Below are 15,282 nucleotides of genomic sequence, written 5' to 3'. Positions count from 1 at the left end.
ATATATATGAAATATGTTTTTAGCGGTTCTATGAGATTAAGATTAATGTGTGTTTGTAAAACATTGATAAACAGAGAAAGGCATCTGTTACACTTGGGATATTCTGGCAGAAGAAGTGTTGATTTTGTTCTAAAAAAAATCCAAATAACACCAAAGTGAATTCCTGTAATAAGATTTAAGAGCATAAATTGTCAAGCTTCTCTGCACATTATACATGATGTATGCTTTCTGATGTTCATAAAATTTATTATCAATATCAATGTGAGAGTTTGGCAGCAATCTTATTTCTTTATAGAGGAAAGTGGATGTCCATTTTCCACCCAATTACTTGATAAATTGATTTTTACCGTCTGTTGATTCTGGTTGTGTTTTGTAGTATTTGTTAACAAACTTTTAATGCTAAGCAAAGAGAAGTAGAATTCTTAAAAGAACTTCCATGATGTAATTCTATATCATATTATAGATTTAAATGAATTACATTATTAAATAAGTACCATAGACTGCAGAAATTGAATCTACGCATGAAAAAATGCGAGCTGGCGTATCTGGTTTATTAAAAAAGAAGAATGCATATTACTTTTACAAAAAAGTTGCAGATTTTGGATTTTGATATTTTCTCCTAGAATTTGTGATGTCCGTCTGGATATTATTGCTAACTGGTATTTTTAATTGAATTAAAAGAAATAACTTAATCAAAAATGAGGAAAATATAATGGTTTTAGAAGCTGTGCCATATATTTTTATCACTGCACCAAGATCAGTTGAGTCTGTTACAGCTGATGAAAAGGTTGGCAGTCATTTTATAATACATGACCATGTAGTTAGCTTTTTGAACTTATTCCTTTTACAAGTTATTTTCAGATAATCAATAGAAATCGACTAATTGGCGGCTGTGTTTTTGGTTGATCTGGTGAATTTCGATCAATCTGATCAACAATTCTAATTAAATAGAACCGTTTTTCCTCTAAAGGAAAGTTCAGTACAGTACAGTTGTTTTTATTTTTAAAAGGAAAATGCTACATAACATGGTTTGTTCTGTCGTTTTGTTTTGAGGTTATTTCATGTCCAGAATACTAATTCTCTTTGATACGTCTCTTCTAGATATTAAGTTTAAAGCACAAGAAACACATGTTGTTGTAGAAGGGTAAAAAAGACAGTTGGAGATATTAATGGCTGTAATATTTTGTTAAAACACTTGGCACTGCTTTTCACTTAACATTTGCTGGGTTATTGTATTCTGATAACGGACTCAGACCAGTTACACTTTTAATCCTTATAATGATACTGCTACTGTAAAACATGATGCAAGTGCAAGCAAGAAATGAATTTGGTTAATGCAACCTGATCTCTTCTCAAACTTATTAATGTTAATACATATTTTTTTCACTTTCTAGAACTGGTTACTTCTGTAAATCAGGGATGTTACCAGTCACATCACGAAACATAACACCCCACCACAAAATAATCTGAACATTTGAAGTCACTCATAAAGAATAGGCTCATATAAGTAAGGGTGGATTGCAAAAATTGAAATTAAAATTTCAATACACACGTATATGTTACCCCCATTCATTTTGCATTAAACATGCATTATGCAAGAGCTTAGTCTGCCTATTGCAGATCTTTCTTTAGGCCTTAAATGTTATCTAGATTATTAATTAGACATTAATGAACTTACCAAGACCATAATCAACTTTCGATGCCATCAAATGCCTGTGATATTTAATAGATTCAAATGCATTTTCTGATAGATGTGGTTACCATAAAAATGGATAATAAAGACATTGTTTATTATTGTAACAATGGTAGTCATGACGATCGAGGCTATAATTCTGCCGCTAATATCTAGACTCTGGGTGGTGTTATTTTCAGCATATTCTCTTTCCATTATCTATTTTTTAGCTATTATAGCGAGAACTGCCAGCTCTTTATCTAATCTTACTTGATGCCACTTTAATTTTAATACCTGTCTGCTTTCCCCCATCCATTTTGCACTAATTTCAATACACATCTATGGTAAATTTATTCATGTTTCATGTTGCATTAATTCCAGTATACATGCTCCCTCCCCGATTCATGTTGCATTAATTTCAATACACATGTGTGCTGCCCCCATTCATGTTGCATAAATTTCAATATGTATTAATTTCTTGTCTTTCAACATACCCACAGATTTATCTTAGCCTTTCTTAACGAGTTCTAAACGTTAGTACACGAATGTAAGATTTTATGACCTTTTGACATTCTGGAATCATAAGACAGTGAGTGGGTTAATATTTTTAGCCTACTTGAGACAGGACAACCTGGTGCCTTTAATCTATTGTACAACTGATTATAACCATGATGATTGTATTTCATCAATACCTGTCAATATTAATCTTACTTCTGTCTTGGGGGGGTTGCCTGTCCAAGCTCGTGGGTTTTCTCCGGGTCCTCCGGTTTCCTCCCACTGCTAAAGTCCCCTATGCACAAGCGAATTATTGAAATAAAATTAAACCATATGTTGGACCCGAAATGACCTAGTTTGTGTTGAGTGGACGTTAAACCCCATTTCTCTCTCTCTCTCTTCTGTCTTCATATCAATCTGGGAGCCACGGGGGCTAAGTGGGTAAGATGCTGGCTTACTAGCCTGGAGGTTGAGTGTTCGATGCCTGCATTGGCCGAGAAAGTTCATAATGATTTTCCATAGTGCTGCTGGCTGGGCAAAATTTCCCTCATAGCACACTGTATGGCATATGCCTGTCTTCATTAGCCCAGTCGGTGTAGAACGTTAAACCCCATTTCATTTCATATCAGTCGGTTCTTCCTTTTTGTTACCTGTGCTTCTAAAAGTGTTGGACACTCAGAGACTCAAGTGGCTAGTCAGCACAGGTCCTTCAACACAGCAGTGAATCATGATTTTTCATGTAGGCTGAAATAACATCAATTTAGTACAGCCCTAACAATTTTCTTCTTGGTTCTGTATCAGCTTGGTTGTTTACATTCAACACGCGCTTTATACTTTTTCATGCGATATATTCAAGTGATAAAGTAAATTTTTCCCTTTAATTTAATTAGTTTATCTCTCAATATTTTTTCCGTAATTGAATTGTCACATCTGAACCTATATTGAGTGCATGCATTGATTAAACAGCCTAACATCTATGAGCAAAATATGTTCTTTATTTTACCCTCAGTCAAATCAAAAAATGTTTAATGAAAGTTAAAAGTTCTGCCAAGTCACATATTCAAATTGGATATAAAGTTTATATTACTTATTCAATCCTACATATTATCACCGCCAATCAAGATTAATAATAGTTTATACCCTCAATTTTGAATCTGATTCACCATATCTTGATGTCCGATTGGAAATATTCCCATTAGGATATTTGCCAACTTGCGTATAAACTACGATAATTATCACATACAGTTATATTTTCAATCGACCAATATTCAATTCTTATCATGGGCCCAACAAGCTTACAGACATGATGAGGTTCTGTTCAACACTGACTCCCACTCACCTTTCCTCACGTAAGGTCTGTCATTGGCATACATGTAAAGGGTTTAATTTTGAGAAGAGTGGGCAGAAATGTTTAGTCTGGGCAAAATGTGACTTTCTGGGATTGCACAAGTGACCATAGATATATATATTTTAAAGATCCATATTTGTAAATAATATTATTCTGAAAAATAAGCTTACTGCTTGGATGATACGCATGATGTCTCTCTGGATTGCTTTTATTTTGCACAACAATTTCTTTGAAAAGGCATGCTTAAAAGTTTTATCCTTGCCAGAACATGTATGTCATGGCACAAAAAAATATCCTGCTTTGCATAATAATGAATTTATTTGTAATATTCTGAATTTTATTGTTGAAATGGTTCTACTGTCGTCTGTGTAAAACATGTAAAGGATTTGAGATGTTCTTTCCTCATTCCAACAATGGTTTATAAAAAGATTATCATCTACATGTATGAAGATAATACTGTCTTTGAGAACATTTAGATTAGGTCCCATTGATCTCAGTGAATGGTGGTTATTTCTGTGTGAAAGACATTAAATGAAATGAAATGGAGTTTAATGTCCTACAGTTCTGCTCCGACTGCACTAATGAAGACGGGTATATGCCACACAGTGTGCTATGAGGGAAATTTTGCCCAGGCAGCGGCACTATAGCCTACTCTTTTATCGAATTCCAACTGCCAGGGAAATTTTTACGTGCATGCATATATATACACAGGTCCTCGGTTTCCCGTCCTATCCAAACAACTAGATAGCTTTCATTGTTAGGCCCTCTGTTCTGCACCACTAACAAGGGAAAACCACGCCAGAAAATCTTGTTCTCCTGTCTTGTCTACAGTTACCGCTGCTTGAGAATAGATATGAAGCTATTTGGACGACATTTTAATTCCTACATCAACATCTTGTGAAGTCTGTGTCACTACTGGCCTTGGACTGTACAGCACAGTAGACGCTTACGGCTGGCCCCCGGATCCATTCACTTGATTTGATATTTGTTTATTTGGTGCAGTGTCTATTTTCTGTCTTGTCCGCATGTTTATCTTGTAGATTTTTGTTTTACGTGTAGTGCGGTCCTCCTGCACTTACTATTTAGTAGAAAACACTTGAGTGAACTTCAATAATTTTGTGCAGTACTTATTCTGCTTTGATTTCCTTAACTTTGTATGTAAAAAAGATGTAAAACGGATTAAAACCACATTTCAAAATAGTATACTAATTTTTATATGCCCACATTTTCATGTGGACGTATTATGCCGTCGCCCCTGTCCGTCCGTCCACAATTGTTTGTGGACTCTCTACAGGTCACAATTCTTATTCGATTTTGACGAAACTTGAAATATAGGTTTATCCCCAAAAGATCTCGGCTGCGTTCGATATTGGCATGTTTCGGATCGAAACTTCATGGATTATGGCCCCTGATTGTACGAAAAATCACGTTTTAAGCTTGTGGACCCTATAGAGGTCACAATTTTTATCCAATTTATTTGAAACTTGAAATGTAAGTTTATAACCTAAAGATCTCGGTTCCTTTCGATATTCGCGCATATCGGACATTAACTTTCTGAATTATGGCCCCTGATTGTACGAAAAATCGTGTTTTTAGCTTGTGGACCCTATAGAGGTCATAATTTTTATCCGATTTAAAAAAATGTATTATTATATCACCGTTACACCCTAAGGATGGCTGAGTTCGAATTTCGTGAAAATCTACCCAAAATTGACAGACAAAATGGCCGCCGTTCGTCTCAAATAGCGTAAAAATATGATATATCAAGGTTGTGGACCCTATAGAGGTCACAATTTTTATCAGATTTATTTGAAACTTGAAATGTAAGTTTATAACCTAAAGATCTTGGTTCCTTTCGATATTCGCGCATATCGGACCGTAACTTTCTGAATTATGGCCCCTGATTGTACGAAAAATCGTGTTTTTAGCTTGTGGACCCAATAGACGTCATAATTTTTATCCGATTTAAAAAAAACGTATTATTATATCACCGTTACACCCTAAGGATGGCTGAGTTCGAATTTCGTGAAAATCGGCCCAAAATTAACAGACAAAATGGCCGCCGTTCGTTGTCAAATAGCGTAAAAATATGGTATATCAAGGTTGTGGACCCTATAGAGGTCACAATTTTTATCCGATTTTGTTGAAACTTGAAATGTAAGTTTATAACCCAAAGATCTCGGTTCCTTTCGATATTTGCGCATATCAGACCGTAACTTCCTGAATTATGGCCCCTGATTGTACGAAAAATCGCGTTTTTAGCTTGTGGACCCTATAGAGGTCATAATTTTTATCCGATTTAAAAAAACGTATTATTATATCACCGTTACACCCTAAGGAAGGTTGAGTTTGAATTTCGTGAAAATCGGCCCAAAATTGACAGACAAAATGGCCGCCGTTCGTTCTCAAATAGCATAAAAATATGGTATATCAAGGTTGTGGACCCTATAGAGGTCACAATTTTTACCCGATTTTGTTGAAACTAGAAATGTAAGTTTATAACCCAAAGATCTTGGTTCCTTTCGATATTTGCGCATATCAGACTGTAACTTCCTGAATTATGGCCCCTGTTTGTACGAAAAATCGCGTTTTTAGCTTGTGGACCCTATAGAGGTCATAATTTTTATCCGATTTAAAAAACCGTATTATTATATCACAGTTACACCCTAAGGACGGCCGAGTTCGAATTTCGTGAAAATCGGCCCAAAACTGACAGACAAAATGGCCGCCGTTCGTTCTCAAATAGCGTAAAAATATGGTATATCAAGGTTGTGGACCCTATAGAGGTCACAATTTTTATCCGATTTTGTTGAAACTTGAAATGTAAGTTTATAACCCAAAGATCTCGGTTCCTTTTGATATTTGCGCATATCAGACCGTAACTTCCTGAATTATGGCCCCTGATTGTATGAAAACTCGCGTTTTCAGCTTGTGGACCCTATAGAGGTCATAATTTTTATCCGATTTAAAAAACCGTAAGGAAGACTGAGTTCGAATTTCGTGAAAATCGGCCCAAAACTGACATATAAAATGGCCGCCCTTTGTTCTCAAATAGCGTAAAAATATGGTATATCAAGGTTGTGGACCCTATGGAGGTCACAATTTTAATCTGATTTTGTTGAAACTTGAAATGTAAGTTTATAACCCAAAGATCTTGGTTCCTTTCGATATTCGCTCCTATCGGACCTTAACTTCCTGAATTATGGCCCTTGATTGTAGGAACAATCACTTTCTTCTTAGCTTGTTCTCTATCCATCTCTCGAAAATGTGGGCGTATCCTGCCTGGCAGCCGCTGGTTGATTATGGCCGCCATTCACGGAGAGTTCTCTGTGTGCAGAATGATGTGAACAATGACGTGTACAAAATGTATTTTCTTTGATATCGCACATCTGGCCAATAATGGTTTAACAAATCAAAACCTCTTTACATTTTATAGTCATAATTAATTTATTCATATCCCATTTTTACATAACCTTTTTTAGATACATGTATTGAATTTCATCAATTACGAACTACTTTTTATTTGTTGCCCTTCATCACCGTGGTTGCTCTGGAGGCTACTGTTATCATCCAGTAGACGTGGTACAAGGGTTAATCAGCGAACTGGATGTATGAGATGTGTTGTTGACGTTTGGGAAAGTAGGACGAGGGGAAATGTGTAGGGAGTGAAGTGCTGTAAAGGGATAGTAAGATGTATTATGAATGGTTAGAGTGGCTGTGGTGTTAGGGTGAAATACTATGCCGCCACCGTAACACCACAGCTTTATGATTTGTTAGACAGGAGTGATGTAATTGGTGTCAACAACTGGGTATGCTGGTACCGTCGCAACGTAGCCGTGAAATATATATTGTGGGGGGGAAGGGCGGAAACGGAAAAATATACAATGTTGACAGTATGTGCCAGGCATGAGGCTGCGCAGACCGAGCGGCAGCTCGATAGGGAGTGTGTGGGAGGGTCACCCTCATAAAAAATTTTTTTTTTAAATTTCAGTTTTCTGTAAGCAGTGAAAACACTATTTTGGCATTGTTTGCGGGGTTAAACCTAAAAATCACATTAATACACCTATTGCACGATATTGTGAAACTAGCTGACGAAGACAGCTCGGGCGGCGATTGTTCGACTCGGGGCTGCTCTGTCAGTATCTAACAAACGCATTTAGTTGGCGTACAACTTTAATGTCAGTATGGTATTTCTCACATAATTGGTTATCGCAAAAACAGAGTAAACTGAAAGCGAGTAATCTCGTCACTAGGCTTCCTATATTATTGTTTGTGGACGGTTTACTACTCAGTGATAAGCCTGCGCCGCAAAAAGAGGTCTCGCCTTTTATTATTAGTATAATGACTTCCTCATGTGCGGCAGGTTAGTTTGCTTCTAAAAACACTGTTTTCCGTTCCAAAAAAAAATACAAAAGTAATTTTCTACCAGATGACCATGGTTCTTTTCACCGAGACTAGATAATTTCTCTCGGTGTAAGGATATAGCTATGGATAAGTTCATACAAGGTCAATAAATCCGCGGTCACTTCGGGTCACACTGTTGAGAAAATAAACCGATGGGTTTGTTTAGTAGCAAATCGAGCGTGAATCAACTGAGTTTGTACTGAAAAATTTTTGAGTGATATGTATGAACTGTCTTCACACATTCGGTTTATAATTAGCGATACACAGGTACAGTGGCAAGTGTTGTACTTCACAGATTGTTTACCTCCGAACTACCTCCGCACGAAATCCCCGATTTGGGTACTTGTTAAAAGAAAAAGAAATAGTACCTGTGCGCATGCCAGTAAAAAAAAACCTAAGAGTTCGCGCATAAAAATGCCCGAACGTACCAGGCGCCAGGTCATCCAGTTAATATTTATTAAAAGACAAAGAAGCCTATTTATTTTCAAGGATATCCAATAATGACTTTTAGAGTTACAGTGGACATCTGAATGCTACGACATGCTATAAAATCTAAGGCTGGGAATCGATATGAAATTTCAATATCGATTATCGGCAAGAATTTGTCAGCGATTATTGATAATAATCGATTATCATTCTTCCGGAAAAACCGAACTTTACCAACCTGTTATTTGTGTTGATCGAGTTACAGTAGTGTTATTATCCTAGTCTAATAATGTGCCGATGTACGTAAAAAAATCAATTAATGTAAAATAATTAGTTGCTAAATGTAGGATTAACTTGAGTATTATTCTAAGTTTTGTTCTTGATTCATTTGAACCTTTTTTTTATTCCAATATCTCCGATAAATACAAAGACAATACATGGTTTCTCTTTGCAAGTTACTGGCGATCACACAGTGTTACTAATAATAGAATAAAATATAATAGAAGGCGTCTATTGATTGGACAATAAAAAAAAAATTACCGGCTTTCAAAATAGAATTTTTATGATTGGTTAATTTTGACGAAAACCGAAGTAGAATTCTTCCAAGAAATTACGAGAGATATAGATATTTTCCCAGGAAGTCAAAAACGTGTTTTATATGGGCTGTATCTGACATGATTTAGTAATAAAAGCTGAGTTGATCATTAATAATACAATTAGTTTTATCGTGAAAGCAGACAATTTCTCTACAAATCAATCAAGAGCAAAGAAGGGAGATAATTCTAATTTTACTATATCATGTGCGATCATCATTTTTCACAAAGTGCGTGACCTATTTTAGTTTCAACTAGTAATAACAACAAAAACAACGAAAATATTAAAATAATGTATTTAATCTTAAAGTTTATTTTTTTTACAATAATATATATTTAAAATGTGCCAGTTTGTAAGCAGAGGGGGAAAATAGTTGTTGTGTATTCGTTCATTCGTCTGCATGCCAGTCTACGGCAAGTTCAGTCATGTGAAAGTGACCGTAACTTGCCGTCAGAAGGTAAATATACCGATAATCGATATTTGAATTTCAATATCGATTATCGTATCGCTAAATAACTTCTACCGATTATCGATTATATCGATATTTTTGCACAGCCTTAATAAAATCCGACATCATTTTCATGTCCTGAATTATTTCCTTATTACTTCAGGAAAAAAAGCTTTGAGTAATCTGTATTCTGAATACATTGTATAATCCGACCTTCAATCAGTGGGTGTAAAGCCACAAAAGATGAACAAGTAATCACCAATCAGTGACTTTTAGAGTTACATGTATTTTCAATGATCACTTTGAAAAATCTTGCAGATGCTTTAGAGTCTAAAGTTTGCATTAAATTCATATATGTTGGTTGTCAGTGTAAGAAAAAATGATTGTAATGATTTCCGATTATTATTTCATGTGTGGTTTGATCACTGTCCTGTCATAATTCAATTACTATTCTAGAACCGATTTGGTTTCATAGCCTGGCACCTTTCTTTCAAATATAGTTTAGTTTACATGTGTTAAGTCTTTATAGAAGATTGTTATCAATTTAGAATATTGCGATAAGTTTCTAACATTTCAAAGTATTCCCTTGATAGAGATTCAATTTCCGTGTCTTGTAGATGGAATTTAAATAAATGATAAGTTGATCAAATTCAAAAGAGGGAAGTCCCAAAAGCAATAATTGAATGTCGAGACAGAGTGACAGACATGATTAAACATGGATTGACAATCACAGATCAAACCAGATTAGACTTTCATTTAATTGCTGATCCTTTTACTGAGTTGAAAATTCTTTTAGGTCAATGAAACCTCAGTAGTAGACAAACCACTTAATAGAATGAAATGTTTTTTAATGTTCGGCTTTTCTGCACCAACACAATTAATGTAGACGGACATACACCATGTTTTGTGTTGTAAGGGCAATTTGGCTTGAACAGCAGTCTTTACAAGTATGTTAATTGAATTCCTAATGTCAAAGGTTTCTTCTGCATTTTGTTTCGTACCATCCGAACGACTAGATTCCCATTGCGCTGTATCTCTGATAGATGGAAATCTGGTTGGAAAATCCTTAGGGACTTCCTTGGCCAACACTAGGAATCAAACCCAGCACCATACACTCTTAGCCACAGTGGCTCAAACTTTGCTAAAAACCACAAATATTACCAGCATATTATTTTGTGGCTTCAAATGTAATATAAATTATTTAGACATGAGGTGCCACGGTGACGAAGTGGGTTAGACGCTGGTTCGCTAGCCAGGAGGTCGTGGGTTCGCTCCCGGTGTTGGCTGAGAAAGTTCATCAAGATGGTTTCCACTTGTCAGTGGTGCAGGACAGAGGTGCCACGGTGGCTAAGTGGGTTAGACGCTGGTTCGCTAGCCAGGAGGGCATGGGTTCGCTCCCGGTTTTGACTGAGAAAGTTCATCAAGATAGTTTCCGCTTGTCAGTAGTGCAGGACGGAGGGCCTGACTAGGACAACTGTCTAGTCGTTCAGATGGGATGAAAAACCTGAAGTCCCACATACACATTGGAATGCACGTAAAAGATCCCTTGGCAGTTGGAAATCAATCTTAAGAGTATGCCGTAGTGTCACTCTCTGGGCAAAATTTTCATCATGCGGCACTGTATGGCGTATGCCCGTCTTTATTAGCCCAGTCGGAGACAAGCCCATAATCAACATGGATAGCTTAGATATTGATTGTCGAAAAGACCATATTATGCCCACCATGTCTGTATTAAATGCTAACATGGCTTGTGACTGCAGATCAAGAATCAAATAAAATGTCAGGTTAATGGAGGACTATAAATATGAACAGAAACAATGGGAAAAATTATATTATTAGTTAGTTCATGTTTTTTAAAAATACATCATAAAGTTACAAATATCTGTTTACAGAGCTCTTTTAACTTAGAACAAATAACAAAATGATCAATATACATATTTACAGTATTAAATGTCAAAAATAATGAATAGTTTTCATTTAATTAACTTGCCATAATGGCAGATATACACTGTGTACAAGATATAGATTGAATAAAGAAATCATATAATCTTAAAGAGAAAGTTAAATGAATTACTTGATGTTTTGTGTTTATAGATATTTAAATTATAGTCTTCATAAACATAGTTTCAGAGATGGTGGAATTAAAATAATCTGCGTGGGGTATATATAAATGTCAAAGTTAATCATTGATTTCATTGAAAAAACCCAATCTTTTTGGATTCCCAAACAAAATATAAAATTTGCTTAAAGGGACCATCCCAATTTTAACAGTCTCAGAAATAAAAGTCCATGTATGTATGAAATTTAGGCGCCAAAATATAGAGGAATGGTGTATTTACCTTGTCTGAAAATTTCTTTTGGGCTTGAACGTCAAAACTGCTTATCTGAACACGTAACACTTTTAATATTTCGGGTCAATTTTTTAGTTGGGTGACCTGATAATCTATTACCATTCCTTTAGAGGTCAAAACAATGCGTAATGCATATATTGTACTTAATAATGAATGGTAAATATCACCTGCATGTGATTGTTATAAGATAAAGATCTGGTTTTATCCAGACCCCGTATAATACATTTCCAGATGAAGACTGACAGGTTAAAGTTGTTTGAAAACATATCACATATATTGAGTTAGTTGCTTGGCCCTAAGCTTTTCACACAAAATTAAACAGTTTTATTCTCATAAATATAATCAAGTTTGGCCCTTTAACCAACAATGGTCTGGACTGAGTGTTTTGCTAAAAGAAACATAGCAAAAGGAAATGTCACATGTGGGGTGGGGTGACTGAATTGGCTTCTCCTGTGGGATTTATATTATGGAATTTTTAATTGAACAAGTGTTCTGGTTTCACTCACTTGTTTGTGCATGACAAGGTATAGGACTGGTTTCTCAGGGATCTCTGGAATCTCCGGTTTCCTTCTACTGCTAAAGATCCCTGCATGCAGTCAAATAAAAAAAATAAAGATGTACCTTATTATATTAATCCAGAAATGACATGGTTTGTGTTAAGTAGGTGATTTACCCCATTTCAGTTTCTCTGGTATTCACATTGTCATCAAAAACGATGAATAGTCAAACTAAATATAAGTAATTGACATATATATAGCAATTTCAATGTCATGGTCATATCTATTCCAGGCCCAACTTATTGCCCAGTCCATTGGGCAGGCCTTCCAGGTGGCCTATATGGAGTTCCTGAAGGCTAATGGTATTGAAGATCCTGGCTTGTTGAAGGAAATGGACTATCAGGATGTTTTAAATCAACAAGAAATCTATGGGGAGGAACTGAATTTATTTGCAAATAAAGATCACCATAAAGAAGTAAGTTTTTTGATTAGATATTGATTAAAAGCCGATTGCAGACAAATATAATTTTACACTCGACTGCAAATGATTCTTTAATATTAAATTATATCACTCTAAGGACATCTTTCATACCCTCAGCAGTTTTTGTGCTATTACCTTATAGGCTTATGTACAGTATGTTTATGAACTAAAGACTAAAGCTGCTTATCATCATTTGTGAGATTTCAAATCCCTTGAAAAGCACTTAGTTAAATATCTTTAGGAGAAAGGAATATTAACTTCTAAAATGGCTTAATTCCATTCAATATTTACAAAAATATGAATTGAATATTTTCATATGGACAAGCTTGTGTTGGGTAAAATCTGTTAATGGACCTCTTTTTGAGTTGTCTGAATCCAAGTCAAGAAATTATCTACCATTAATATTTTGATTTTTGTTTTCTTAAATAAATATAAGATAATTTATTTGAGTACCTTTTTTTAGCGTGGATTTAACCGTGAAAAGTTAGATGATACTGTCCAGAATATACAAAAGATGATCAGTGACTTTAATGTCTTGGATAAACAAAACTTTGAACTGTAAATCAATTTGTATAAAATGGATAAAATGTGCATTTCACATATTAATTATTTTGTAGGAAATAAGTCCTTTCTTATAAATTTATTTAATGGCGTCAATCAATATTAGCATTTTATTACAATATTTACTCATTTCGTTTCGTCGATACAAAAATTTTAGTAAGTAAATAGTAAAATTTAATTATAAAATGCAAGTGAAAGCAATATGACATTATAACACAACAGAAAAGAAAATTCAATATCCTTGCCTTGCATTCAATAAAGTTAAATACCCAGTAGAAATGGGAAATAAAATGAAACAGTTTCATTACTTTTAATATAATGATATATTTGTTTCAGGTGATAGTGCCAAAAGCTAAAAATGAGTTATTAGGAGTAGTTATTGTAGAGTCCGGTTGGGGTTCCATGGTTCCTACTGTTGTTCTTGCCAATATGTCTCCTATAGGACCTGCAGCACGATGTGGTCAATTAAATATAGGAGATCAAATTATCTCTATTAATGGCATCAGTTTAGTTGGTCTACCACTCTCCGCTTGTCAGACGTACATTAAGGTAAGCCGTATTTACATACAAATTAATGTATAATTATTGCCCTTCCTGTACCAGCTGTCTTATGTAAGATTATTCAAACTAGGTCTACTATTTGTATTACTTCATGTGGTGTATGTGGACATGAGAAGATGGACAAAGGCGTATTTCAGGCTAACATGATCTGGTTTGGAAATAAGTGGAGATGTGATGTCATTATGGATTCTAGACAGACAAACTCTTAAATGTCTGATGAAGTTTAATTCTACAAATCATCAGAAGAATGGATAGAAGATGGAAGCCTTTGTACAGTTCTCTGACTGAAAAATACTGGATTTTCTGTTTTGAATGCAATGTTAAAGGAGAAGTTTAACTGTTGCCTATTCTTTATATTCATTATCTAGTATTGAAAATAGTTTCAATCAAGCTCAACCCAAAATACAAATTGAATTCAAGAAGAAGTCCAGCCATTGCAGATATTCATTATCTAGTAGTGCTGAAAAAGTTTCAACCATACTCAACCCAATACAAATCATTTCATCTATAACACTACTTTAAGTTATTCATGCATCTTCTGTATTTCCAATGCAATATTTTATGTTGGTGCCATAGAAACATTGTCTGCTATAAGAAAGGATGGATAAACTAGAGTTTATGGCCCTTGATCACTGACTTTGATAAATCCTACTGACTTTAAATGTATACACATATTTATAGCCTGCAGATGAAGAAGCCTATTCCTTTTTAGCGATTTCACGTAACTTAAAGAGCTAGAATCACGATATTACAAGTTTTATATACTGAACAGCAGCATGAACTAAATGATTTCAGCGATTTCGAATAATTACTACCAGAGTTACGGCCCTTAATCCCTTTAAAAAATCTTTTAAACTCTTTAGAGGCTTAATTTATAAACACCACCTATGGTTTTGAGATGAAGTCTATTCATTTTCACCAAGTTCCCGTAACTTACACAGCTAAATTCATGATATTACAAGTTCTATGTACCGTACTGAACAGTAGCGTGGACTAAACATTTGCTGATGGGTTGTTACTTTTAATCAGTTTTACTTTTTAGTGTCTTATCAACAAAAGACAAAAAATTTGACAACCCATATGGATGGCCCTGGCGACTTAGCTGCTGTGGACATATGATTCATTGCCAGGCAACCTATCTTTATGTTGGCTCCATATCTATTATTAACAACAGTATGCACCAAATATGGTGGTGATCAACTAGAATAAACTATATATATCCTAATTTTAAATATCTGAAAACATTAACAGATTAATATATCACAGAATATCTATGACCTGACCTGGCTGTAAAGTGGTAGAGAAGCTGTCTGAGTGATTTATTTAACCCCTACTTACATTGAATTACTACAGCTAGTTAGTGGTTTAATGATGAGATTCATGTCTTCGTCAATATGGCCTGTATATAATTATATAAGGTAGTCTCCATCATGTAGACATGTAT

The 15,282-nt window shown here is 34.9% G+C and overlaps 1 protein-coding gene across 5 annotated transcripts in view; it reads left to right on the top strand.

The window, feature by feature from the left end:
• Nucleotides 1–15,282, top strand: part of LOC126817331 (golgin subfamily A member 6-like protein 22) — a 108,088-nt gene that overhangs the window by 70,040 nt on the left and 22,766 nt on the right. For all 5 annotated transcript variants that reach the window (XM_050544200.2, XM_050544197.2, XM_050544196.2 and 2 more), the window contains 2 exons: nt 12,528–12,710; nt 13,614–13,826. In XM_050544200.2, the coding sequence (XP_050400157.1) occupies nt 12,528–12,710; nt 13,614–13,826 (396 nt within the window). The remainder of the gene's footprint in view (nt 1–12,527; nt 12,711–13,613; nt 13,827–15,282) is intronic.

The sequence above is a fragment of the Patella vulgata genome, chromosome 4, assembly GCF_932274485.2.
Source record: "Patella vulgata chromosome 4, xgPatVulg1.2, whole genome shotgun sequence".
NCBI classification, from domain to species: domain Eukaryota; kingdom Metazoa; phylum Mollusca; class Gastropoda; family Patellidae; genus Patella; species Patella vulgata.
The sequence above is the reverse complement of the archived record's forward strand: the minus strand, read 5'-3'. Positions and strand labels throughout refer to the sequence as shown.